Here is a 27,511-nt window from a genome sequence, read left to right as displayed (position 1 = left end):
TTTATACTTCTCTGCATATGTATTACCTGCAGTAAAGAGTGTATTTTAGTAAGTGAAAAATTTACTGATAGAAAACAGTTTTTCTCTTTAATAAAATTTTAAAAATGTATAGTGGCAGTTAATCCTGATGTTATTTAGGTTCCTTTGAATATACTTAAAAGGGTAGTGTTACGGTTTTATTTTAAAATAATATTTATCACTCATTGGTCTATTTGGGGCAATGTAAGTTCTTCATGAAAAATCTGAGATGCCAACTAAAGGATACATGGTTTCTCAAAATCTGTATGGGGGGCATCAAGCAAAAGGATTTGGAGACCACTAGAATTGGGCATCTCTAGGAGAATGCAATCTTTTTCTTGTCCTTTTGTCATTGTTACTAAGTGATGATAAACATCACTGCAGATACTTTTTAAAAAATACACATTTACAGATCCCATTGCAGATTCATGGAATCACCATATCCAGGGAAGGTATATATGTATAAAGTACCTTCTAGGTGCTTAATTTTTCTGGGTCTGTATATACCTAGAAAGCTGTGTATTTAAGAAGCACTGAGGTGATTTTGGAATTTTGGAAATTAGTGTTCTAGGCTAAATCTATATTCCGGTGTGGACCATCTGTACCAAAGTCACCTGGGACACTTGTATAAAATACAGAATCCTAGACTTTATCCCAGAACTTTGAGAATGGAGCCCAGGAACAATAATTTTAAAGAAACTTTCTAGATGAGTCTTATCTAAAATTTAAAGACCTCTGCTCTACACTTATGAGGAGGACAGTGGGCAAGAAAGCAATGTTTGTGATACCTAGACTTGTCAAAGCCACCTTTTGAATTTAAGAAATCACAGTGAAAAATTAGAACCAAAGAACAGATACAGTAAGTTTTTAGTGGTTACAGCAAAATTCTTAGATGGTTTTTAAATAGTGGGACAAATCATGACTGGAAACCAGTAGTGGAACTCATGAGTCCAGAGGCTAACTTTTGGACTGTTTGTAGTACTCCAGAATATACTCCCTGATAGGTGGCAGTTATTCTCCAAGGTTTATGACTATTTCCTTGTTTTTCTTTAAAATTTTCTCTCACATATCCATCTCTTAATGATGCAAATTGAGTTTTCAGTGGGATCCTTAAGTTAGTGATCTAGGACTTTAGTAGGCTCATTATTGTCTAAAATTAAGGTCTGTCTTGGATACTATGTAGGAGAAACATATTATCACTGATGATGATGCAAGTTCTGTGTAGTTATATGAGAAATTGGACAATTATTGTTGTGACATTAGGCCTATAAATATGGATAAGGTAGCCACATCTTTTATTTTCTTGAACGGTCCTATTTTCAAGTATGCTAACCTTTGTTCAGGCCACGTTTCTCAGAAGGTAAGATCCCCTAGATATCTTTGTGTAAAAATTCCCAGAATGCTTTGGGTTTGGAACTCGTTAGTGGGGGCACTAGTGTTTTTTCTTTATTTGGGTAATCTAGATTTTTTGGGGTACTATTAAAGAATTATGATTCAGTTAACATACAACACGTAGTGTTCCTAAGATGTTTCATAATGATTTTTAGTAGCTACAGGCTACTCCTGAAGCTAGAATTTATTGATGTATTTGGTTTCTGGACCTTAAAAATTTGAATATATTTATCAAAAGTCAAACTTAGAATGCTCTCTTTTTTGTTTGTTTATATTTGAAGTCGGTTTTAAAATATATTTTATAGTCACAAACTCCATGAAAACGCACTTGGCAAAAAGAATCAGATTTAAATTAAGTGTAAGACCTAAAACTGTAAAAGTCCTAGAAGAACTCATGTGGTACTACTACCTACCTGTTGGAATGGCTAAAAACAGAACAGAGAAAGCAGACAGCAAACACCAAGTGCTGGTCAGGATGCAGTGCAATGGGAAAGCTGACACTTCAGGAAGCAGTGGGAGATGCACAAGGATTCAGCCACTTCGGATAATAGTCTGGCAGTTGCTTATAAAGTTAAATATATACTTACATATGTGTTGGTCTTAAAATATGTCCACAAATTCCTTGATACTGCCTTCAAAAACGTGAGCTTAATTTCTCTATCTTTGGGTGTGAGTTGGCCTTTGTGACTTCTAATGAATAGAATGTGGCAGAAGTGACTGTGTGTCACTTCTGAGAGTAGGTCCTTAAAGGCGTTGTAGCTTCTTTCTTGTTGCATTTCCAGTTTCAGTCACCTAACCTAGCAGAATGTCATGTAGACACTCAGTCAGCATTACAGGAGAATTCACATGGGAAGGAACTGAGGCTTCCTGCCAACACCAGCCCCACGTGAGAGAGCCATTTGTCAAGTGGGTCCTTCAGCCCCAGTGGAGCCTGATGACCACAGCCCTGGTCAACATCTTGATTGTAGCTTCACAAGAGACCACGGGACAGAACTATCCAGCCCTGCTACCCCCACATTCCTGACTCACAGAAACTATAAGATAGAAAAACTTTATCATTGATTTGAGCTCATATTTTGGCAGTAATTTATTATTTTTTAAAAAGACTTATTTATTTGAGAGAGAGAGAGAGAGAGAGACAGAGAACGTGCAAGAGAGCACAAGCAGGGGGGAGGGGCAGAGGGAAAAGCAGACTACTTTATGACCAGGGGAGCCCGATGTGGGATTCGATCCCAGGACCCTGGGATCATGGCCTCAGCCAAAGGCAGATGCTTAACCGACTGAGCCACCTGGGTGCCCTTGGCAGTAATCTATAATGCAGCAATAGATAACTAGTAGAACTCACTAAACAATCTTACTGAACCTGGCAGTCTCATCCCTAAGGAGATGGAAACTTAAATCCACACAAAAACTTAGGCCTTACTGAAGTCTGTATGTAAATGCTTTTAGTGATTTTATTCATAATCTTCAAAAATTGGAAACCGCTTATGTGTCTAACTGGTAAATGGATAAAGAAACTGCAGTCTATACAGCAATGAATTACTCCTGAGCCATAAAAAGGAACGAAATCCTGATGCAGGCAACAACAGGAGTGTACATCCGTTGTTGCAAGTCTCAGGGAAAGAAGCCACTGTCTCAAAAGGACACATGTATGTGATTCAATGAACTTGACTTTCTGGAAAGGGCTAAATTATAGGGACAGGAAACAGGAATGCCAAGGCCTGGCAGTGATTGGAAGAGTTGACTCCAAAGGGACTCCAGGTAACTTTTTGGAATGTTGGAATTGTTCTGGTCGCAATTACATAATTGCGTATGTTTGTTCAAACTCATAGAATGAGACACTAAAAAGGGCAAATCTTCCTGTATGTCAGTTATACCTTAATGAATAAAGCTGACCAAAGACCTCTATTTTATGAAAATGATTACTAAACTTTTGGGGCTGACAAAGTGGTCGATCTGAGATGTAATGCTGTCCTCAGTATGTGTTCCAGCTCTGTGATTTATGAATTCTGTAGTATATGATTACACAGAAAAACCTTGGAGTCAGACTTTACTGAGATGGAAAAACTTTTATGATTTTTAGGTCCTATGAACTAACCCGTAAAGACCGACTATATAAAAACATCATTCGAATGCAGCATACGCATGGATTCAAGGCTTTTCACATCCTCCCTCAGACTTTCCTTCTGCCAGCCGAGTATGCGGAATTCTGTAGTAAGTGCTTGGCTACGAACACCCTGATCCTCTGCAACTGAACTCCAAAGGCTCCCTCCAGACAGTAACTAATTAGAGCTTTTCAAATCCTTAAAAAAGTGTAAAACACTTTTTAGTGTTTTAGTAAACAGCTGGAGATATTAACTTTAAAACTTTTTTTTTTCCTGATTGTGTCCATGTATATTTATTTGTAGTAAACTTGTCACCATCATTTCTAGAAAGACATATTGGTGTCATACACTGGTGCCCCTGTCTGGTACAAAAAAGTCTCTTCACTGGCAAGAATTAATGCCTATGTAAGGATGTAGATACTTCTGCATTTGAACTATGTATGCTTCCTTTTTGGCTCTGTGGTTTTTTTGTTTTTTGTTTTTGTTTTTGCCATTTAAGGACTATTCCTGTCACCTTGATTTCTGGACTTTTGTGACTTACAAGGTGGGACATTTCCTCTTCTTCATAAAGTCTGTTTTAAGTTCTTCTCCTTTGGTGTCCACCTTGCATAGTATAACCCAGAAATTCCATTTTTTTCCATGCCTCTTGCATTCCTGCTGCTCCATTGCTCACTTGAGTGTGGGTGATCAATTTTTGAGAAAGAAAGGGACACAAATAGGTTAGCTTTTAAAAAAATAACTGTGTGAATTGAATTGGAACAAGGAGAAGGGCACAGTGGTCCTTGGAAGGGTATTGCAATAATCTAGATAAGAAATGTAGTTGGACTGAACTAGATAGTTGAAATGGAAAAGAGTGGAGAGAGTGGTCAGATAAACAGAGTGTACCAGCTGGCTGTGAGTAGTGAGGTAAGGGTCAAAGATGGTTCCAGAGGTGGGAATATGAGACACTAGGAGTATCAGCACATCTTTTTGTCTTTAACCAGGGAGTGTAACCAGGACCATGAAGGAAAAGCTATTAAAAGGGATGAGGGGGGTGAAATTTGGGACTGAGGAATATGAATTTGAGAGGCCTACAGGCTTCCATGTGGGGATTTGCAAGCAGTTGTAAAGGCAGGGTTGAGTTCTGGCCAAAGGTAATAGATTCTGGAAATTGCAGATATGGGGGTAGATGTGATTATAAGGAGAGAAAAAGAGAAGCAGCCCCCCAGGGAGGAGAGCAAGCGTGAAGATACGAGCAAGTGAATGGGTTCCCAGAAGAGACAGGAGAAGGTTAAATTAAGAGCAGACTTGTGGAAAGATGCTCAATATCACTCATCATCAGGGAAATGCAAATCAAAACCACAGTGAGGTGTCACATCACACCTGGCAGAATGTCTAGTATCAAAAAGACAAGAAGTGACAAGTATTGGCGAGGATGTGGAGAAGAGGGAGCCCTTGTGTGCTATTAGCGGGAAAGTGAATTGGTGCAGCCACTGTGGAAAACAGTGTGGAGGTTCCTGGGAAAATTGAAATAGAAAGATCATATGACCCAGCAAATTCACTTCTTAGTATTTACCGGAAGAAAATGAAAACACTAATTTAAAAAGATAGATGCAGTCTTGTGCTTATTGCTGCAGGATTTACAGTAGCCAAAATCTGGAAGCAACCTAAGTGTCCATTGATAGCTAAGGGATAAAGATGCGGTATATATACACAATGGGATATTCATGCAGAAAAAGAATGAAATCGTGCCTTTCATAACAACATGGACAGGCCTAGAGGGTACTGTCCTAAGTGAAATAGGTCAGACAGAGAAAGATGAATACCATGTGATTTCATTTTTATGAGGAATCATGAAAAACAAGACAAACAGATAAGCAAAAATGAAAAGACTCCTCAATATGGAGAACACACTGGTGGTTGTCAGAGGGGAGGCGGTGGTGGGAGGGAGGGGGGGCGGGACAGGTAAGGGAATTAAGAAGTACAAACTTCTAGTTATAAGCCACGGAGATAAAAAGTACAGCATAGGGAATACAGTCAATGATACTGTAATATCTCTGTGTGATGACAGAAGGTAAATGTACTCATGCCATTTCATAATATATATAAATATTGAATCACTATATTGTACAAAAAAAAAAAAGTAAAGGGCACCTTTTAATCACTTGTAAATTACTGTCCTCCTGCACCACTTACGTACAGTTTGACTTAGGGCAATTTTTTTCCTACAAGCTAAGAGAAATCACTTAAGGAAAGTTATCATTCCCGGCGATCCTAGTGATCGACTCTCATTGGTACTGTCTGCAGCGTGAGTCTCTGGAGGTCCTTTGGTTGACAGAGGCCGGAATCTCAGGATTCCCGAAAGCTATTTGTGATAGTAAGAGACTAACATTAGAGAGTTGCCTTGTTTTGTTTTCTTCCTCATTCAAGAAGGAGAGGAAATGGTGGAAGAAATGTGTAATTTTACTGCCCCCTCTGTTTTTGTGTCCGTTTTTGAAGCTAGTTCAAAAATACAGGTATTTTAGCTGTGCTGCCCTCCACTTGGAAATATGGAAGATTCTTTGGGTATCTGAGTGGATAACCATTGTTGAAATTTAAGAAATAAACTCTTGTCCTTTCTTTCTCTTGTTTCTCTCTCTGCCCCTTTTAATCTCCCAATATTTTGAGCAGATTCATATTCAAAGGACCGGGGACCTTGGATAGTAAAACCAGTGGCCTCTTCTAGGGGGCGGGGTGTGTACCTGATCAACAATGTAAGTATGCAGCAGGGGGCACCCTCTTTTCTTCTTCCTCTTTTTCTTCTTCTTCTTTTTTTTTTTTAAGATTTTATTTATTCATGAGAGACACAGAGGGAGAGAGAGGCAGAGACACAGGCAGAGGGAGAAGCAGGCTTCATGCAGGTAGCCTGATGTGGGATTCGATCCCAGGTCTCCAGGATCACACCCCAGGCTGCAGGCGGCGCCAAACCACTGCGCCACTGGGGCTGCCCTTCTTTTTTCTTTTTTAAAGTAAACTTTATACCCAGTACAGGGCTTGAACTCATGATTCCAAGATCAGGAGTCACATGCTCCACTGACTGAGCCAGCCCGGTACCCTCTCTTACTGGTTCTTCCCCTTTTCGGCTTTTGTCCCAGCTACTGATGGAATTTTTTTTTTTTTTGTTTGTTTGTTAAGAGTATGTGCTCCTTTCTGAAATCTGCATTCAGACATATAAGTTGAGGGTGGGTATGAGTTGGCTACTATTCACCTTACTGGCAGTAACCTCTTCTTATGCCAGCAGCTATTTTGTGGCTAAAAAGTCACTTGATCAAATGTTACAGAAGAGCAGCCTTTGGTGTCAGCAGAAAAGAGGTTCCTTTTCTACTTGTGGCATATTATCATGGAATTCCTCAGTGCTAAGCACTAATTGGTAGCATACACATTTAGTTTCTGTTGTGAGCAGAATTGTGGGTTCCTGCCCTTGAGATCATTGAGGAAATTAATCTCAGTTTGATATGGCATCCTTGATGCTATTTCTACGTATCTCTCCTTTTTCTTTTTCCTCCTCATCCCCTTCTTTTTTTTTTTTGAAAGTCATCAGTATCTTGATTCTTTGCAAATTCCTCACTAAAAGTTGTAAGTTGAACACACATAGAGAGTAAAATAAAATCTCAATCCTAGTCTCACTTCCTAGACTTTTAATAGTAGTTTGTAACCTAATATAGTTGATTTATGTTTCTTTTCTTAACTTTACATTGTGTTTGTTTATTCCCAGTTTGATGTATGTTGTAGTAACATCATCTTTTGCCCTCCCTTCCCCATTCCAGGTCTAAATTTGATTACTTTTTATTATTTTTATATTTTAAAGGTTTATAAAATTACACTTTCTTTAATAACTGTGATTCCATTTCTCTGCTTTAAGTGAGTAAAAAATTCAAACCCAATAGTAACTTCGCGGCATTGGAATTCTGATTTTTTTTTTTTTTAAGTTTTACTCATTTATGTAATCTCTACACCCAATTTGGAAATTGAAATCACAACCTCGAGACAGAGAGTCACATGCTCCTCCAACTGAGCCAGCCAGTTGCCCCTGGAATTCTGAAATCGAACCAGTATTTCACTCTGGGTCTTTTCTCATTCTTACTCCTGGACATTTGGTCAGCCCTTTTAGTCTGGAAACTAGTATTTTTTTCTTTGGTTCAGGGAAAATGATCCATTTCTTGCCTTTATTTCTGCTTTTAGATCTCTTTTTTGAGGCATTCTTGATCTTTATGTCAACTTTTCTCTGATTTTAAATTCTCTGCTTTCCTCCATCTTGATATTTCTGGATCACCAGTTTGAACTTTATCCATTTTTTTTTAAGATTTTATTTATTCATGAGAGAGAGAGAGAGAAAGAGGCAGAGACATAGGCAGAGGGAGAAGCAGGCTCCCTGTGGGGAGTCCGAGGTGGAACTTGATCCCAGGAACTGGGATCATGATCTGAGCCAAAGGCAGACCCTCAACCACTGAGCCACCCAGGTGCCAATCTTTATTCATTTTTTTTCTCTTTATTCATTTTAATATTCATTTTATCTACTGTTTTTCTCCCTTGGCTATCATAGTTTGTAGAAATCCTGAGTTTCTGATTTGTCTTTTTTTTTTTTTAATTTTTTTATTTAAAAAAAAGCCTGTTGTTGCTTAATGGATTATGGATGCAGTTTATCTATTGGCCTTAGGATATCAGTTGAAAGTCTTTTAAAAGTTCTCTTCTGTTTTTTGAACTTTCTTGGGATTGTCTTTCTTTCCCCTCAGTTTTTGGATTTTCTCAGTTTCAGTGTGACCTTGGGTGTATTTGTGAAGGAAAGACTAGACTGATTGAAATAGACATCTGGCCTGGGTTTCAGGTACTGTTGTATAGGACTTATTCCCTAGTAGTTGCTCCCTGGACAGACGGCTAACTCAGTTTTGTGCGAAGGCAGAGTGTGTTGACTGACAGCCTGCACCTCAGGTGGATGTGAGTGAGAAGCAAGCTTCTTCCTGCATCCCTGCACCCCCCCCTCCCCCCGCCGCCCCAGTCAAAATAGAGCAGGCTTTATTGTGAATGCAGAGGAATAGGAAGATTTTGGTGATTTCCCTTCTGGGCAGCACTACCTTTCCTGTCTTTTCCTCTCTGGGTCCATTGTAGGGATAGAGTGGCCTCAAAGTCCACTCTTCTGTCAGATTTCTGTGCCCCCACATGATGTCCTCCTCAGAGTAGTATCGTTAGGTTTTATCCCCAGGGCAAAGCTTTGGGTGTTGGAGGAGGCCCACAGAATTAATTAAGAATTAGTTATCTGATTCTTGTTCCTTGGCCTAGTCCTACTTTTCATGTTTGTTTACTGCCAGCTTGGAACTTCTCAGAGGCTCCTTGAGAAGATCGTTCTCACCTCTGATATTTTGCTTCCTCTGCTCTGTTTTCTCAACCTGATCCCATCTGCTTTCTATCCTTCAGGATTTCCTTCAACTTTTGGTCTCTTCCTGGGTCCTTTTAAATGTTTTCTAACCTTGTTGTCATTTCATTCTTTTAAAAATATCTTCTCTGTCCTTCCAATGGGACTCTGGAAAGGAAGAAGAGGAAGTAGGTAGGTGTGTGTGTGTGGTCAAGTATTTTAAAATTCCCTAATTCTCTTTTTACATGGTCTGAGCTATTTCCTACACGTGTAGAAATGAACTTTCTGAGAGGTCTTTCACATTGAGAAATTCTTAAATTCAGTCTGGACTAAAAACTGTTCGAGATATACTGATGGCCAGACCTTACAGAATCTCATTCTGACACAGCAGCTACTCCAGCCTGAGACCCAGGCTAAAAGTCCTGTTACCTGGCCCTGGGTCACTCTGGAGGCCTTTTGCCCTGAGTCTCTTGTGACAGAAGGCTCTGGTCAGATGCTTTGGATCTCTGTTTTCTTGTTTCTGTTCTGACCTTGGCGTGAAGGCTCCTGTGTGACAGCTTTTCCTTCAGCTCCATGCCCGGAGCTCCAGTGTTGTTTGAATCTCATAGACGGCACTAGTTTGGGTTTGAGTTTGAGCTGCCAAATGGAATTGCTATTGGAAGTCAACTGTGTGGTACAAGTTTGCTTTTTATTTTCTTAGACATGAGTCAAAAAGAATAGGATCTATTTCCAGCTCATCTAGGACTTTTTTCTTTTGGAATGCACTTTTGCTCTAGTGATTTGTTATTTTGAAACCAACATCATAAAGAATACAAAAGTTAAATTTTCCTTGGTGGGGCTGAGAACCCAGTGCTCTAACTCTTCCCTGGATGGAGTCTCATAAAGAGGGTGACAAGTCTTTAGAGAATGTGTTTGGCAAGGTTTCCTTCTCCCTCCCACCTCTCCCTAGGCTGAATCCCTAGAGACCCCCTGCGTGGATCAAAGTACTTGGCAGGACCCTTTGCTTCCCTCCTCCCCCTCAGTGAAGCTTTGGAATGAGTCTGATTCTTTGAGGTATTTGGTGGAGGTGCCAGACAGAAGCCTGGGAAGATGCCAGCAGGCACCAGGGGAGCTGGCAGCATGTGGACATAATGGGAAAATATTCCCATTTCACTCAAAAAACTGGAATTTTATCACCTTTTACTCAGACCTACAAACCATGTAGTTAATATTCTTCTCTCTTTCCTTACACACAAGGCCTCACCATCCTGTCTTTTCCATACCTGGATCCTTTCCCGTGGAATATGTGACCTATTAGCCAACTGGATGAAGTAACTCTTTCCAAGGCTGCTGCCTGCTTTCCTTTTAAAGTTGAGGGGGGAAAAAAAATAAAGTTGAGGGGGGTTGGGAGGGAGTGCTCAGGCAGTGGGTCTGTGAGCAGAACTAATAGGAGTGGGTGAGGGACTAATAGGAGTGGGTGATCAGAACTAATAGGGTGGGTGGAGTTAGGTGTGAGGGCCAAAGGAGAACATCTTTCTCTGTCTTCCCCACTGGAGAGGGCCTCTTATTAAAAATTCCCAATAATAGTCATAACCTTTTGGAAAATATCCACAAATAGCAACTTTTACCATCACAAGAGCAGGATAAAGGATAGAAAAAGTGTTACTTTTATGAAATACCAAAGAGAGAAGTGTGAGCTCCTATAGACGGAAGTATCTTGGCTGATCAGCTAACATGGTTTCTCCCAGCTCCTTGTGTTTGTCCCAGCTCCTTCAGTAACCATGACTAAGTGCTGTATTTTCCCAATTCCGTGTATTCAGGTTGAGGAGGGAAAGATCTGGCATTTTCTGATAAAGGTACAAATTTGATTATGGAGATCAAATTTTGTCATCTTTGTCTCATACATTATCCGCAGTAAATACAGTATTAATGTTTTCTTTGAGATGTTGAAGTAGCAGGAGAATATTTAGGTCACTCTATTTACTCCCTATATTTGTGAGTATAATTCTTTTTTTTTTTCTTCTTCTTCCCCCCCCCCCGCCCCCGCCCCAGGCCGGCTGGGGTGGAGGCAGGAGCGAGTATAATTCTTTTTAGTACTCTTGTTTCTATTTGCTTATATGTTGTTATCTTAAGAGCTCTCTATTTTTTCTCATCGTTCAAAAAATATTTAGGGATGCCTTGCTATGTGCCAGATGCTGCCACTCCTTAAAACCTTTTGAGGAATACGGATTATCTCTTAATACTAACACTGATACTAAGCTAATGTATCTTCATTTTAACTTACTGCGCAGCTCTTAGTGGAATGGCACATGGTGTGCCGTGATGAAGTTGAGTTGTAGAATGTAGTAGAACCATAGAGGTACTATCAAGTTTGCACTAAGAATAATAACTGATATTTCTTGAGCATTTAATGTGTGCCTATCACTGTACCTTCCCAATATAAACTCAATCTTTGGAAGAACCCTATGAGGTAGTTACTGTTATTTCTGTAGTAAATGGTAGAGTCGAGATTATAACTCAGGTCTGGCTGATTCCAGAGCATAACACCATTAACTGTACCATCCCTTCTTATAATAACTTAACAGTTAACCATGAGCTTTAAAGTCCAATTAGAAAAATGACTGTGTTTCCAGCTTTACCAACAATTTAGATTTTGCTTTAGCATACTTTGGAGGGCAGTGTGAGCTTGGAATTGAAATCATTTGAAATGAGTTAGTTGGGGAATGATGAAGAGGAAGTAGGCTTGAAAATATCAAGAAGCTTTCATTAGTTGCTTCCTAGTATTTAACACTATACAGAGAAACTATACCCAAACCATTCTTTTCTTTGATGAGCTTACAATTTAATTCCTGATATAGGTCGAAAAGAGAGTCTCAAACCATTGAACAAATATTGAAGTTAAGTAATGTGGAATATTATGCATAACTCGTGGGACAAATGTGTATGATGCGGGAGGAGAGAAAGGAAGTGGACAAAGACTTTAGATGTGTCACGTAGTGATGGCCATCAGCAGTGTTGTCTCTGGTTTGGAGGAAAGTTGAATGGTCATGTATCTACTGTGGCCTGTAGGTGTTACTCAGTGGGAAGAGGTCTGCAGTTGTTTAATTTTAGGTTTGGAACACAGCCTGAGACTTGCTCCTTTGTACTATGACTCATCATTTCTTACATACAAAGCTGACTCAAAATGGAGATAGTACTTGTGAGAAAGTGATCAAGAAATGTGAGGGAGTCCGGAAATGGTGTGGGCGACTGGGTCCATGAGTCTGAATCAGCACTGACTGTCTCCAGCTCCGTATGATGCAACAGTGGGAGATGAGCGGGGAATCTCTTTATCTGGACTCTGGAGTTGGTCATCGTGGTTGTGTATGGTGTTTCAGGCCACAAAATTACGGTAACTGTAGTGTTTAGGGTAGCAAATGCATTATTATAAAGACAGTCTTTTGAATTTGGGAGATAGTATTTTAGATCAGAACTTCGAGGAAAGATGTGAATAGTACTTTTAAGATTTGAGCCTCTGAGGCTGACTGGCTGGTTCCAATGCTGCTCTGTCACCCTCTCTGACTCTCTCCTCATCTGTAATATTTGGATGATGATATACCTACCTCATAGGATTAGGTGAGGACTAAAGGAAATACTTTGATGAATTAGAACAGTGCTGGACAAGTTGCTGATAATGTAGCCATTATCATTACAATTACTATTATAGCCACTTCCCTTTTGGAATCCTTCTGTGGGTATAGATTGCGGTGACTTCCAGCTGGTTTTTCTGTCTTACTCTAATCTTGTTTAGAGTTTTGCTATTCCATATATTTAAATCTTACTATTAAGAATCCAGTCATTTCTTGCTGAACCATGTTCAGGCCAAACTCCTCCTGTCTAGGGTACAGGTCCCTTTGCCTTGGGGTCCCTCCCTCCTAATATTCTAACCATACCTTTCATTAGCCCCAGGTCAGTGATCTGCCTCCTCTCATTTCTATTGAACTTTGTGCCTGCCATCTTTCCATGACAGCTTCCTTTCCTTTTCACCATATGCTTAGTAGCTTTCAACACTTCCAGAATAGGCCTTCCTCCACTGATCCCACCTAACTGGCCTGCACTTTTACTGTGCAATCTCAGTCTTGCGCTTGCAGATATGCTGCTTTGTGTTCTTTTAAATTCTATATTTTGCTGTCCCTTTTCCTAAACATTAATCTCTTTGGAAGTATGGATTAGGCTCTGTGAAGGCAGGAATTGTATCTGTTTTCTTCATCACTGGTCCTCAGTACCTCATACAGTATCAAATAATACTCATGATTATTTATTGTATAAACAACTCTTTTTTCATTGAAAAATCCTTTAAAAGATCTTGTTCAATCTTTATATATAGTAGGATAGGAAGTCCAACTGAATGAATCAATGAAGCATCCATCCAGTTTCTCAAGGGAAATGCCAGGGGATTGGGGAAAGATCTGTAAATTCTCTATAAGCAACTTGATGAAAGCCTTTGCTTAAGAAAAATGGTAGTATTTAAAATTTCCATCGTACTTTACATTTGGGAGAAGTATGTTTTTATTTATTTTTTAAGTAGCTTTTTTTTCTTGGCATGTGACTATTTAATATCATGTATGTAAATCTTTAAAATTGTAGGGCTCTCTCTATTATGTGAGAAGTGGTATGTAAATTTATTCCCCCCCCCATTGTAATTGGATACCTATAGTGTTTATGAGTGGTGTTACATAACCAGTTGAATATAGGGGTAGATTGGAGGAAACCTTTAATAGTATCAAGCACTATTCTTTTTTTTTTTTTTTTAAGATTTTATTTATTAGAGAGAGAAAGTATGAGCAGTGAGGAGGGGCAGAGGGAAAGGCAGACTCCCTGCTGAGCAGGGTGCTCAATGCAGGATTCCATATGGGGCATGACCCAGGACCCTGGGATCATGAGCCGAAGGCAGACACTTAACTGACTGAGCCACCCAGGTGTCCCGGAGGAAAACCTTTCTTAAGAGTGGTAGTTTTCCACTTTATTGTTTCTGAAAGGTCAAGAACTCTGCTCCCTTGTTGTGAGTTAGGATTTCTGTCCTTTTATTCTTTCTCTTTCTATAGCCAAACCAGATTTCCCTGGAGGAGAACATCCTGGTCTCCCGTTACATTAACAACCCTCTGCTCATAGACGGTGAGTTGAGATTGGGTCCTTGATGGGACTGGGCTCCATCTTGCTAATTTTAAAGAATATTTTCACGTCTTCTCTATTAAGTCTTTATGAAGCTACTGTGAAATTCTTGACAGCTGTGGCTCTAGAGATGAGGATGGTTGCCTTTCCTACCTTATGGGATTATTTTGAAGATAAAATGAGAGAAGAGAAAAGAAAGTGCTTTATACTACATATATGTGAGAGCTGTGCAGTATGTATATATATATACATATATATATATGTGTGTGTGTAAGCTCTCTATCTCAATGTATGTGTATATTGTATATATGTATGAAATGCATAATTATTTATCCTTAAAAGGCAAGGCATATAGGCAGTATGTCTTTTGTGGGGAGAGGAAGACTGTTCTTTCTTTTATTATTTGTTACATTGCCTTTGTTCATTCTGTAACAGAAAACAAATGAACCCCTATTTTTTTCTAGATTTCAAGTTCGATGTGCGCCTGTACGTGCTTGTGACTTCGTATGATCCTCTTGTTATCTATCTCTATGAAGAAGGATTGGCTAGGTAAGAGACTTTTGAGGGGAAGCGGTGTTATCAGAGTGGATCCATTCAAGAATGTGTTAAGATCACGCTGTTTCTGTTACGTTCAACTGAGAAAATTAGATTGTACCTAGATGTGCTTCAGATTACAGAATATCAGTCATGTTATTTTACAGTCTCACTTGCATCTCTATACATAGAAACAAACATTTATATGTAAACACACACCTTTCCCACCAGGGATCCAGGATCACATTGTATTTTCCTGCAATGGCAAATTGCAGGAGGTAACCCTAGGGTATTAAAATAATTTGTCATTGTTCTTCACAACTGATCTAGGAAAAAAAAAGATCCCATATTGGTTTACTTGTTATATCATCAGATATTAATTTCAATGCTCAGAACAACCCTATAGTTGATGCAGTTTTGTAACTTCAAGGGGCGCACTGTTTGGAGCTCTCCCAGCTGGATGGTAGTAGAGTGAAAATTTGAATTCATGGATCTTACTCCAGAGCTCATAGCCTGAGCTATTTTGTGTCCTTTTGTGTTTTGGGGACATTAGCTGCTTTTTTTTTCTTTTTACCTTCAAGTAATATACTTTTCAGTGGTTATATATACATTATTCTGTTTCTCTTGAGGTACTTTTTTAGGTTTTAAGGTAATGTCACAAAACTAAGCTCAAGTTATAATAATTTGAAGTTTTTTCCATACATTCACAGAATATTACAGGTGACATTGTTTTCATAGGCCTTTTAAATTGTTAAAATAAATATGTAACTTTGTTGTGCTCGTGTTCTTTTCCCCCACAAAACTAAAATAAATATCTATTTACTAATTAGCTTGCTCTGAAGTTCCTTTTCTGCATAGTGGCCTTATAGGGATAGCAGTTTAGGAGGTACTCTGTATCTGCAATCAGCCAGGACAAGCTATAAAAAGCATGGTCTATATATGTGTATTATAGAAAATGCACTTGGAAGATGGGAAATATCATGGTTAAAAGAAGGCTACCTATTTAAGTTTAGGTGCTTTGATATGAATTATTGTACTCTGGAAGCTGTTATTGTATAATGTTATTTTAATTCTGTTGGATACTTATTGATGCCTCCTAGGACTAGAATCAGAGCAAGCAGTGTTATTAACCAGCCTATAGCCGATTGAGCTGAGTCTCCCCTTCGCCTCTAGGTGGCAGCGACAGCATTCAGAAACATGGTCATGTAAGACTTCTGAGTTTGAGCTTGAGGAACACTGGAGGCTACTGAAACTCCATGGTTCTGGACTCTTGTTTCTTGGAAAGGAGGGGTAAACAAAAATCGTTCTCAGTTCTTCTGTAAAGGGCTGACCCTGGCATCTGAGCACACCCCGCCTACTAGGTCTATTCAACTTTTCATAGGCGGGCAGTTTTCTGTCCTGTTTGTAGACACATGTGCTCTCAGACTTTGAAGTATAGGTTTGAAAGCTGAGTCCCCATACTACATAGATCAAAAGGAAGGTAAAAGGTACCCTGTCCTTCTGCTTGGTCCATAAGGTGCAGAGGGTTTTTATATTTATATTAAATAGTCACATGCCAAGTTGGGATACCTGAGGTTTTCCTTTTGTGTAGCATGAGCTTCTCTACTCCCTTCTTTCCTCCCCTCCATCCTCACTCCAGCTTGCCTCCTCTGCCTTTCTCAGGAACTTATTATGTTCTGTCCCAAATTGAAGTTCCTGAATGGGGAAAAGACCTCAAGGTTACACCCATTGTTTCTCAAAGATCTCATACCTGCGTGTTCTGCATATTATTCCAAAGATATTGCACTCACAGTATATATAGCCCTCTCTGTTGGTAAAATTTGGCATAGTTTTAAGACCTCAGTGGTTCAGTTATGAAACAAGAGCAGTATAACATGCATTATAGAATTTACTACAGATACGTGAGTGCTTTGGCTACCGGGTGTGTGTGTTGGAAGTCAGAATATACTGCATTAATAAAATTAATAACTATCTTCTCTTATCTCTAGCAGGAACTGAGTGTGTCTATGTGTGGGGGGTTGTGTACTGTTTTTATAATGGATGTTTTTTTTTTTTGTCAGAATAATTTGGAAGACAGTTTTTAAAAAAACTCAGACTAAATTGAACCAAATAATAGTTTTCAGGGCTTTGGCTCAGTTACCCTAAAAGTAAGGTGAATATAAAAGCTTTACACAAGGATGGTACAGTATGACAGACTATTAGTGAGTCCTACGAGGCTGCATTGCTGTACACAATAACTTCCATGTGCCCAAGTTCCTGCGTCTTAACTCACTGTGGATCTTGGCATTCATCTGCTTCTTTTTAATCCTCAGAATCTGCTCAACTGTGTTATTACATTCAACAATAGTCTTTAGCATCTCCAGATCTGCAGCCTCTGGTAATTTTGTGTCACGTGTGTTTTCTGTCGACATTACTGAAGATAATCAGTTTGGGATGAGATCACTAGGCCATTTTACTTTGAGGTTCAACAAGGAAAACCATAATTTTTCCTAAAGAGAAAGCCCTGGCAGCAAATATAATTGGCTTCTTCTTTTGAAAAGAAGGGCCCTCTCCTGGGTCACTTCTCTTTTGAGCCTCAAATTAATGCTTAGGTGACATAAAGATTAAGTTCATTTCACAAGACTGTTTTGGGAAATAAATATTTTGTGTCAATTCTTGACCTTTTTAAACTTAATAAGAAAAAGATCAGAAGTAGTTTCTATTTAGATTAATAATTTCCAGTTGTCCTTGTTGTTTTATTAACACAGGAAGACTCCTTATTTTCTTATACATGGCAAAATATGGAGATGTTTAGAAAAAATTGTGTTCCTCAAATTTGTGCCCAGCTCTTCACCCCAAAGGTCCACCCTACTTTTGAGTTTGGCAAATGTGTTCCTGCTTTGCACCAGCAGAGGACACTCAGTTTCCAGAGAGAGGTACCATTCTCTACCAAAATGGTGTAGATTTCTTTTTCTTGTCAGAGGTGGAATCCAAAAAGACTCTGCCCTGGATTTTACAATTTTAGGTGGATCCAATATGTGGTCTAAAACGGTTTGCCGAGGCCCTTTTTGAGACAGAGCAAATAGCCAAATTTTCACTGCAACAGGAAAAATAAAAAGTTAATAGAAATTAAAACAAAATTGACTTGAAAACCAAATGTGTCGTCAGTTGCCCAAAGATAGGTAGCACTAGCAACTTGGGGAGAGTGAAGATGTCCGTCCACGGAATCAGAGACTCCGATCCACGCTGGAAGGCGGGAGGAGAGGACACTGAGAAGATCCCACTCAGGACCTGCTGTGTTTTCTGCCTTAGCCTTATTATTCAGTGGAAATTCAGACAAGACCCCAAAGCCTTTGCAATGCCTCTCCCTTCCTCCCCACCCCCAGTTCCTTCTTCAGTAGCCTTCCTTGCTAATTAACACTGGCTCCGCAGGGATATTTACCTTTTCTCTGCTGGATTCCTGCGGTTTTGAAAGAATTCAGGTATTTGTTGGTTGCCAAGGAATTCAGATTACCTCACAGGCTGCACACTGTCCAGAATCTCTGCCCCAGCAGCAAGGGGGGTGGAGGGGCTGTAGAGACAGAAACAAGGGGAAGAAAACCCTCTCCACTGCTCTTTGTCACTCTCCCTGGCAGGCCTTGCTGTTGGTGAAGTTTGAGTCATTTCTGGCTGGGAGACAGGGGATCAGGCTGGTAATCCCCTCCCAGCCGACTCTGCGCTAGTCACTGCAGCGCGTTGGCAGTCTCCCGGCGGCGGCTGGTTGACAGCAGATCAGAGAACTCTTGGGCCTCTTGTTCTCTTCCATAAGATTTTTCTGGGTCAGGCCAGGATGAAACCCAGTGGCTCCTGGCAAGGCCACCTGAGGTGCTGTCTCTTCATCCTCTAGGCCTCTCTGGCTTTGAATGGCTACACCTGCTGAAAGATAACTCAGGTGTAGCAGCCAGGGTCTCCTCTGGGCTGGCCTCCTCTTTCCCTTTGTATGTTTCGGCTGAAGTGATTGGTTAGATGATGGGACTATCAGAGGGGAGGGGCTGACTGCCCTATGTCCAGATTATCTGTGACTCTGGCTATGGTGCCGGATCTATGAAGAACAGCATCGTTTTTCAGTGGAAGAAGAGAGTTTAAAGGGTTCCACTAAGTCTGTGCTTTCCTTCTTATTTTGGTTCCACACTGGTGAAGTTCCTGGGACAAGCAACTCAGGTGCAATTTCAGTACATGCTTGTCCAAGTACCTTTTATGTTCCTAACGGGGACCCCTTTCCACAGATACTCCAGAGTTTTAGACAAATCGTTACTGATGGCTCCATTCTCATTGAGAAACATTAGAAAGCAAAAAGGAAATGTGCATTTTGCTTAATCATTGTCAGAATCAATATTACATGTTTCAATGTGTTTTTAAAAAAAAAACCCATTCATTGGTGGGCTGCAAAACAGTACACAGTTTCAGATTTGGCGAGGAAGTAGAGGCTCCCCTCCTCTTTTTTTTTTTTTTTTTTGTTTTGTTTAAAGGTCAAGGCTATGAAATTCTGTCATTAGAGCTTTTTCTAAATCTTGATTTCATTAAGAGGGAGGTTCAAGACTCAATTCATCATGTAGATTTCAGTATGTGCTAGGATAAGTATTTGCAAACATGGTTCTGGGGTGGCTGGTAGAGAATTACCCCTTTTTAGGTTGTGGCTAATAAAGAACTTGCATTGAAACTTTCAGACCTAAACAGGCTGAAATTTGGTATGTGAAGGTCTATATCAGAGGTTACAAATCTAAAAGCTCACAAGGACATAAACAGAGAGCAAGCGAGTATGAGTAGGGGGAGGGCCAGAGGGAGAGAGCATCTCAAGCAGAGCCCGACTCAAGGTTTGATCTCATGGCCCTGAGATCATGACCTGCACCAAAATCAAGAGTTTGACGATTAACTGTCTGAGCCACCCAGTACCCCCAAAATCTAGATTTTTTTTTTGGAGAAACTTTCTTCTGCTTTTTAGACTTTGAATTTTGAAACCATTTCAGACTTCTAGAAAAGCTGTAAAAATAGCACCTTACCTTTTACATTGCATGTAGTTACCTTTTACATTGCATGTAGAGATCTCATTCAGATTTTGCCATTTGTCCCAGTAATGTTCTCCATAACAAAAGGATCTGATCCAGGATCACGTGTTTTATTTAGTTTTCATGTTTTTTTAGTCCCTTTTTGTCTGGAGCAGTTCTCAGTCTACCCATGACTTTTAGGACCTTAGCATTTGTGAAGATTATAGGCCAGTCATTTTTTTAGAATGTCTCTCAGTTGGAGTTATCTGATATTTTTTTATGAGTAGACTCAGGTTATGTATTTTTGGCCAGAATACCACAGAAGTGATGCTGTGTCTCACTAACTCTGATGGCACATAATAACCATTTATTGGTGTTGGACCGCCAGATTAAAGTGATAGGTATCAGATTTCTCTGCTGTAAAATTACTTTGTTTTTCCCTTCTATCATTAATAAGTATCTTCAGAGGAGATTTTGAGACCCTATAAAAATCTCATTCCTCATCTAGTTTTTGCTCAGTGATTTTACTATCCCTTGATGTTTCTTGCCTGAATTATTACTATGGCAGTTGCCAAATGACGATTTTCTAATTCCATTATTCCTTTTCCTTTTATTATTTGGCATTTTACTCCACGGAAGAGCTATCTCTTCTTCCCATTTATTTATTCATTTATTTATTTATACCAGCGGGGACTCAAGCGTTCCTATTTTATTTAATGGGTTATAATCCTTTATTATCAGGATTTATTTTGATGTCATACTGTCTCAGATTTGGCCAATGGGAGCCCCTGTAAGCTGGCTTTTGTGTCCTCTCTTTCCTTCAAGCACAAGATGTTTTGGTCTCCGCTCGTTCTTTCTCTGCCCCAGCTCTGGAATCAACCATTTTCTCCAAGGGACATTGATTACTTTTAATGGAGAGCAGTATTTAGAAATCAAGATCTAAGCGCCAGATAATTGCTCTGGGATATCTCTGCTTTCAGGTCCTTGAAATGGACAGACCTAGGAAGTCTGTGTTTGTATATATGTACATGTACACATACACACATTGACATCTCTATTTGTTTTTATATCTGTCTCCATATATTGAAAAGCAGGAAATTATACCAAAACCTCCAACTTACCTTCACAACTACAGGGTTTGTTCTAGGTTTTCCCTTTCCTTGTTTTTTATCTCTTCTCCAACAGTGAGAAATTTGACTCCCATTATCTTCAACATATTTATTTACTCAATTCCCTTGTGTGTAGCCAATCTCTGGACCTCCTTGGCCACCATCTGCCTCAGATGCCCTCCTTGTGTGGACTCTGACCCCTGTGGGGCCACCACACTGCATGGATAACATAACCTATGTGTACAGACTGTGGGCTGCCTTCCTATCCTGTCCATCATCTTCCTCCACATAAGCCCTGACTGACTCTAGGAGGGAAGATCTAATTTTTAAATGCTGGCCAAGTCATTCAAGCTTTGTTTGATTTTTTTAAGCAGTTTGTGGGTTAATCAGAACTTAATTAGTAGGCTGATGGGACCTCTGTTCTAGATGATATGAAGGAAATATTGAGAACCAATGACCAGAGATGAACATGATCTGTTTAATAGGGACTTTAGTGAGAACCATAGTATCTTCCTGACTTAGGAGGAAAGATGAGCATGTACACTTCCATGGCCTTCTACATTCCCCATTGGGCTAAGCAGAATAAAGAGTGTAGCTTTTGGCCCTTTTGGTAACTTTCCATTGAGCCTAAGTTTGTTTTTATTTTGTTTTCTCTAGTTGTTCTTACTGCTTCTTAACACTCTTTAGAAGCCCACTCTGTGACACTAATTATCTTGTCTTTTTTGGAGTTCAGAATATAAATTCTTCAGTGAAAAGGAAGATTAGGACAAAGAAAACTTATTTGTTAGAGATGCAGTCCTATTGAAAAAAAGGGTGTAGAAATGACAGATTTGTGGAGTACCAGGTTACTCAACTGACAGGCTTTTGCCAATCTTTTCTTGTTGTCGACCAAGTTAGATCAGGTCCTCGGATCAAGGAGAGATGAAAACCCTCCTTCTCTGAAGCAGAACCTTTTCTGTCCCTCTCAGTCATTATTCTCTTAAGCAAGAGGATAGCAGGAGGTATGTCACTGTGAGGTAATGTCTGGGTGAGGCAGGCAGCCCCTGGTGGGGGATGGAGGTGGGGGAAGCATGGGTCCTTTTTGCATATCATAGGAATTTAGAGAATAATAGTCTCCCACTTGATTGGAGAACATCTATAGAAGGAAGAATGAGATGCATAGGTAAGGTTTACTCGCCATGGAGTAACATGGTTAGAAGTTAGGTGATAGCTACTGGAAGTTTCTGAAAACTCAGAGCTCCTTCTCATGCACAGACATAATGGTCATCAAACCCTTCTCCTTTAGCCATACATGCCTGGTCAACATTTTATCTTTGTCCACATCCTTCTTCCTTTCCTCATGTTTGTTTATTTTAATTTTGTTTTTTTGGGGGGGTTGTTTTTCACTTTTCTTTCTTTGGCTTTCGTATATTTCTAGTATAGGGAATTAGGAAGTGGAGATGGTGAGTAAGAAGAAATAGAGAAGAGGAAAATTTTTAAATACTGCCCTTTAATGTGGTGGAAATTCATGTTGACTTCATAGTCTGAGTAAGCATATGTAAATAATTTGTAAATCATATGAAAATAAACTTGTGGCCTTCCAGGATTTTTTTTCACACGCTCGGATGTGCCTCTTGGGAAAACCACTTTAGTGAGGGGTGATATGGTTATAGTGGTATGTAAACAGGGGTTGATATTTACCATAACCATTCGACTCGAGTGTCCTTTTGTTGATGTTGAGCATCACTGGAAAGTTTTCTCTTTCCCTGGTTACTTCCTTCAGAGGCACGTATATTTTATACTTTGGTCTTCTTTTGACAATAGTCCAAGGTATCAGATTGCTGCTCTGTTTTTAGTGGGCTCCATATTTAATCCCTCTGTCTTTTGCCTTCATTCCAAATTCAGGAATTAGTCTCCTATGCTATGCTCATATTTATGTTGTTCTACAGACCTAAGCTTTGTGTGCTGTTAATACTACCATTATTGTTTCTTAAAATGAACTTTATAGATCAGTTCCGGTATTTCTACAGATGAGTGTTAAATCTATACAACATTATGCCATCAATTTTTTCTTTTTGCTTAATGTTTTCCTTAGAATGCTACGGTGCCAGGCACTGTGTAGACACCTACTAGGTGTTTCTTGACCAGCTAATGTCCTGTCATCCATAGCATCCTACACATAATTTCCCAGGCATGGGTCACTCTATTTTCATTTTTCACCCTTCCTGTTGGTCTAAGGTTCTATAAGAGAAGCAGCATCTTGTGGTTAAGAACGTGTGTTGTGGAGTTGGTGTGATGGGGAGGGGGGATATTTATGAATTTATTAAAGATACATTCTTTGAACTTAACATTACTTATGGAAATGCATTGCATTATTACAACAGCCAGATTTGCCGACGGCAATATTGAGAGTGAGAAAAAATAATTTAGGGAGAAATAATTGTTTCAACATTAACCATATATATATATATATATATATATATATATATATATATATGGGGCAACAACGTGGTGATTAAGAGCATGGTTTTAGAGTTCGACAGCCTTGGTTTTGATTCTGGCTGTGCTAATTTTTTTTTTAAGTTATTATTTAAATTCCAGTTACTTAAGATACAGTTATTTATAGTGCAGTGATTCAACACCTCCATACATTGCAACAAGTGCACTCCTTAATATCTCTCTTTTTTTTCCCCCCTTCACTGTGTAGAAGCTTTTTATTTTGTTGTAGTCCCAGCAGTTTATTTTTGCTTTGTTTCCCTGGCCTCAGGAGACATACGTAGAAAGAAGTTGCTATGGCTGGTGTCAAAGTTGTTACTGCTTGTGTTCTCTTCTAGAATGGTTTTTAGTTTCAAGTCTCACGTTTAGGTCTTTAATCCATTTGGAATTTATTTTTGTGTATGATGGAAGAAAGTGGTGCAGTTTCATGCTTTTGCATGTTGCTTTCTAGTTTTCCCAACACCATTTGTTGAAGAGACTGTCTTTTTGTCATTGGATATTCTTTCCTGCTTTGTCAAATATTAATTGACCATATAGTTGTGGGTCCATTTCTGAGTTTTCTATTCTGTCATTTACATGTCTATTTTCTATGCCAGTACCATACTGTTTTGATTACTGTGGCTTTGTAATATAACTTGAAATCTGGAATTGTGATGCTTCCAGCTTTGCTTTGCTTTTTCGTGATCGCTTTGGCTATTCTGGGTCTTTTGTGGTTCCATACAAATTTTAGGATTATTTGTTCTAGCTCTGTGAAAATGCTGTTGATACTTTGCTGGGGAATGCATTGAATGTGTAGATTGTTTTGGGTAGTATAGACATTTTATCTATTTTTCTTCCAGTCCATGAGCGTGGAATATCTTTCCCTTTCTTTGTGTCCTCTTCAATTTCTTGCATAAGTATTCTATCGTTTTCAGAGTACAGATCTTTCAGCTCTTTGGTTAGGCTTATTCCTAGGTATCTTATTGTTTTTGGTGTAATTGTAAATGGGATTGATTCCTTAATTTCTCTTTCTGCTGCTTCATTGTTGGTGTATAGAAATGCAACAAGACTTCTATATGTTGATTTTGTATCCTGCAACTTTATTCAATTTGTTTATCAGTTCAAAAAACAAAAAAGAATTGTTTTGTGTGGAGTCTTTCAGACTTTCTATATATAAAGTATCACGTCATTTGCAAATAGTGAACATTTTACTTCTTCCTTGCTGATTTGGATGCCTTTTATTTCTTTGTGTTGTCCGATTGCTATAGCTAGAACTTCCAGTACTGTGTTGAATAAAAGTGATAAGATTGGACATCTTTGTTTTGTTCCTGGTCTTAGGAGAAAAACAACTTTTCCCCATTGAAGATGTTGAAAAAACTAGTGTTTTTTTTTTTTTTCATGTATGGCCTTTATTATGTTGAGGTATATTCCCCCTAAGCCTACTTTGTTGAGGGTTTTTATCAAGAATGGGTATTGTACTCTGCTAGACAGTATTATTTTGGAAAAGTTATTTAATCTTTCTAGGTTACATTTTAGTTTTTATATCTACTCTAAAAATGAGACATAATGTTTATTACCTACTTCAGAGGCTTACTTTAAGGAATGGATTAAATATTATATATGAAACACCACGAGAGTGGGTATTTATCAAGCACTCATTACTTGTTAATGATGTCACCTTCTTTTTATTAATAGCGCATTGATCCTGAGTTCTAGCCTGTACTTCCTTGAACACCTGTTCCTGACGTGTTATAACTTAACATCCTATCAGGTTTGCAACCGTGCGATATGATCAAGGAGCCAAGAACATTCGGAACCAGTTCATGCACCTGACAAACTACAGTGTGAATAAGAAGAGTGGAGACTATGTCAGGTACTAGCTACATCTGAGTCAGGAGCCAGAGAAGTCAGTTCCACGTGCAGCTGTTGTGGTTGTGGAAAGTCAGCTCATTGTCCTACATTTATCTCTATGTTACCTGTGGGAAGTCATCAGTCACTTAGCACATTTAACTACCTGCTTCTCCATTGCTTGCCCAGTTACAGTATCACCTTTCTTTACCAAAATATGCCTTCCCAAATTACGTCTCCACTGTCTTTCCTCACTTAACTTACGGGTGGGAATTTAATAGGCACATGGAACTTTTTAGAAGTCAAGAAATGAGATCACTTCAGTACTTGGCAAAATGTATCAAAAGCTTTAAAAATATTGGTACCCTTTGACCCAGCATTTCCATTTCTAGGAACTTAACCTTAAGAAGTAATAAGTGACATGCATACAAGATTAGAGAAAAGCATCTTCATGACTGTACATCGTCAGGTGGAAAAAACAGGTTGTCAGACACTACTTTCAGTTTAATTTCTTTTTTGAATATAGATGATAACTAAAGCTGTTTATGTTTGCTGAGGGGGAGAAAATGGAAGCTAGACGGGTATATACTAAAATGTTAGCATTGCTTAACTATGTGGATGGGATTATGAGCGGGTGACTTCTGTTTTTGTCTCTGTGCTTTTATGTATTGCCTAAATTTTTCTGAAGTAAATACTTGTATGATTGAGAGAAAAAAGTTAGGAATAAATTAAATGAAGAAAGAAATGAGGCCATCTCAGAAAAGGATTCAGTGGAAGGGAGTACCAGCCCAGCTGTGTAGAAATATTCCTTCTGCTCTGTTTTCTTTCATCCTGATAATTTTGCCAGAAAGTGGAAAAATAAAAAAGAAACCCAAACATTTACTTTCTACTCAGACTAAAAATAGGTGTCTAGAAGGTCCAAGGAAAGAAAGAAAAGAATCTGGAAGTGATGGCATAGTTGCCAAAGCTATATAGATTTCATGGAGTGTCCTGTGGCCAGTGTTTGGAATGGTTGAAGATACCATATCCTTCACTCTGGAAGATGAGTGGACATGCAACTGGTGGATGGTGGGGTGAGAATGAGGGGGCAGCTGCAAAACATGGGTTTCAGATTGCAGGACCCTTCCAATGGTCATGGCAGTGTACCCTGTTTGCCAGTCTGCTCTAGCATTGGGGTACTTCATTGCTTTGACTGTTGCTCTAATGCATTCTCCCTTCAGTGATACTTCAGAAAGTATATATAAAAAAAAAAAATCAGTGTCTGCTACTACAAAGGAGAAGGTTGCTTCAGATGCTAAAGCAGTTCCATGCTGGGTTAGCTCATTAAAATGCTATGCTGTGTTAGCTCACTAGCCCACCCAGACTCAATTCTGGTCTGAAAATGGCATTAGAAGTTGTTTTGTGGGCTCATGTGCAATGTACCCCAAAGACTAGGTTAGTATCCCTGAACATTTCACTGTATTGATATTATTACCACTCTTAAATTGTTTACATTCTTTCACATATTTCTTCCACTCTTTCATGATACATAATTGTTTGCTTAAATGCCTTCTCCCCTACCTGCCTCCACAGGGAAGCTAGGTATGCATCTTCATTTCAATGGTAGAAAGGGCTATATGACAGAAGGACCAAGAAAATGCTGAGTGGAGGTCAGCAAAGTGGATGTTTTCCTAAAGATTAAAAGGACAAGTGTTTGTAAAGAATCTGATTTCTACAGCCAGGCCTATTTGCATGTGTGACCATGATCTGTTCCTTTGTTTTAGCTGTGATGATCCAGAAGTGGAGGATTATGGGAACAAATGGAGCATGAGTGCCATGCTTAGGTATCTGAAACAAGAAGGCAGAGATACGACTGGTGAGTTCCAGGACTTTTTCGGTTTTGACCTCTCTTCTCTGTGTAACCTGTCCTGGCCTTTCAGCATGAGTCACTGCCTCTAGTTCTGTTGGTGTCGCTGAGACATCTGATGGGGTCATTGGTGGTGGTGTCAAGTTTTTCTACCCTGTCCAAGATGGAGAACATGCTTTCCATGAGCCTTAAAATCGCTTTACTTGTTTCTAGTTTGGAAGGCACAATTTTTTCCTTTAGCCTTTAGTGGATTAATCCTTCTTGAGTGTTGAACTGCAAACTGAAATACTTTCTCCACATTGGCCCTGAGTGCAAATTTTTCCAAGTTAATCTCTCATTCATGTTTCTGAATTGGAGAATGAGCAGTGTCAAGTATGAGTAAAGGGCTTGGCATCAAAATGGACACTGTTGTTGAGCCTTGAGCAAAATGGGAAGTGTGCCAAAGGCTCAGCTCAGTCCACAAAGGGAAGGTGATAGGAGAAGGCTGAGAAGGGGGGCGTCAGGCTTCTTTTCCATTCCATGTCTATCTTTTGTCATAGCAGGCCACCTGAGTACAGCCCCCAGTACCTACATTCTGGACTGTGTCAACTTAGGCATAGATACGCCTTCTCCTTGAGTGTACCTATTTGCATGACCGCCACCTAGAGACTTTTTGGAATGAGCACGTGCTTTTAGAATCTCACCGTGTTTTGGAATCCAGTCTT

The 27,511-nt window shown here is 39.4% G+C and overlaps 1 protein-coding gene across 12 annotated transcripts in view; it reads left to right on the top strand.

Moving 5' to 3' along the window:
• The window catches only part of TTLL5 (tubulin tyrosine ligase like 5), a 280,483-nt gene that overhangs the window by 30,094 nt on the left and 222,878 nt on the right, over positions 1-27,511 (top strand). For all 12 annotated transcript variants that reach the window (XR_008661655.1, XR_008661656.1, XM_055304059.1 and 9 more), the window contains exons 6-11: positions 3,494-3,624; positions 6,165-6,247; positions 13,947-14,016; positions 14,478-14,562; positions 24,885-24,986; positions 26,725-26,816. Coding sequence is in view for 10 of the 12 variants with exons in the window: in XM_055304059.1 (XP_055160034.1) it covers positions 3,494-3,624; positions 6,165-6,247; positions 13,947-14,016; positions 14,478-14,562; positions 24,885-24,986; positions 26,725-26,816 (563 nt within the window). In the remaining 2 variants the exon portion in view is untranslated. The remainder of the gene's footprint in view (positions 1-3,493; positions 3,625-6,164; positions 6,248-13,946; positions 14,017-14,477; positions 14,563-24,884; positions 24,987-26,724; positions 26,817-27,511) is intronic.

Source organism: Nyctereutes procyonoides, unplaced genomic scaffold, assembly GCF_905146905.1.
Source record: "Nyctereutes procyonoides isolate TBG_1078 unplaced genomic scaffold, NYPRO_anot_genome, whole genome shotgun sequence".
NCBI lineage: Eukaryota > Metazoa > Chordata > Mammalia > Carnivora > Canidae > Nyctereutes > Nyctereutes procyonoides.
The sequence above is the reverse complement of the archived record's forward strand: the minus strand, read 5'-3'. Positions and strand labels throughout refer to the sequence as shown.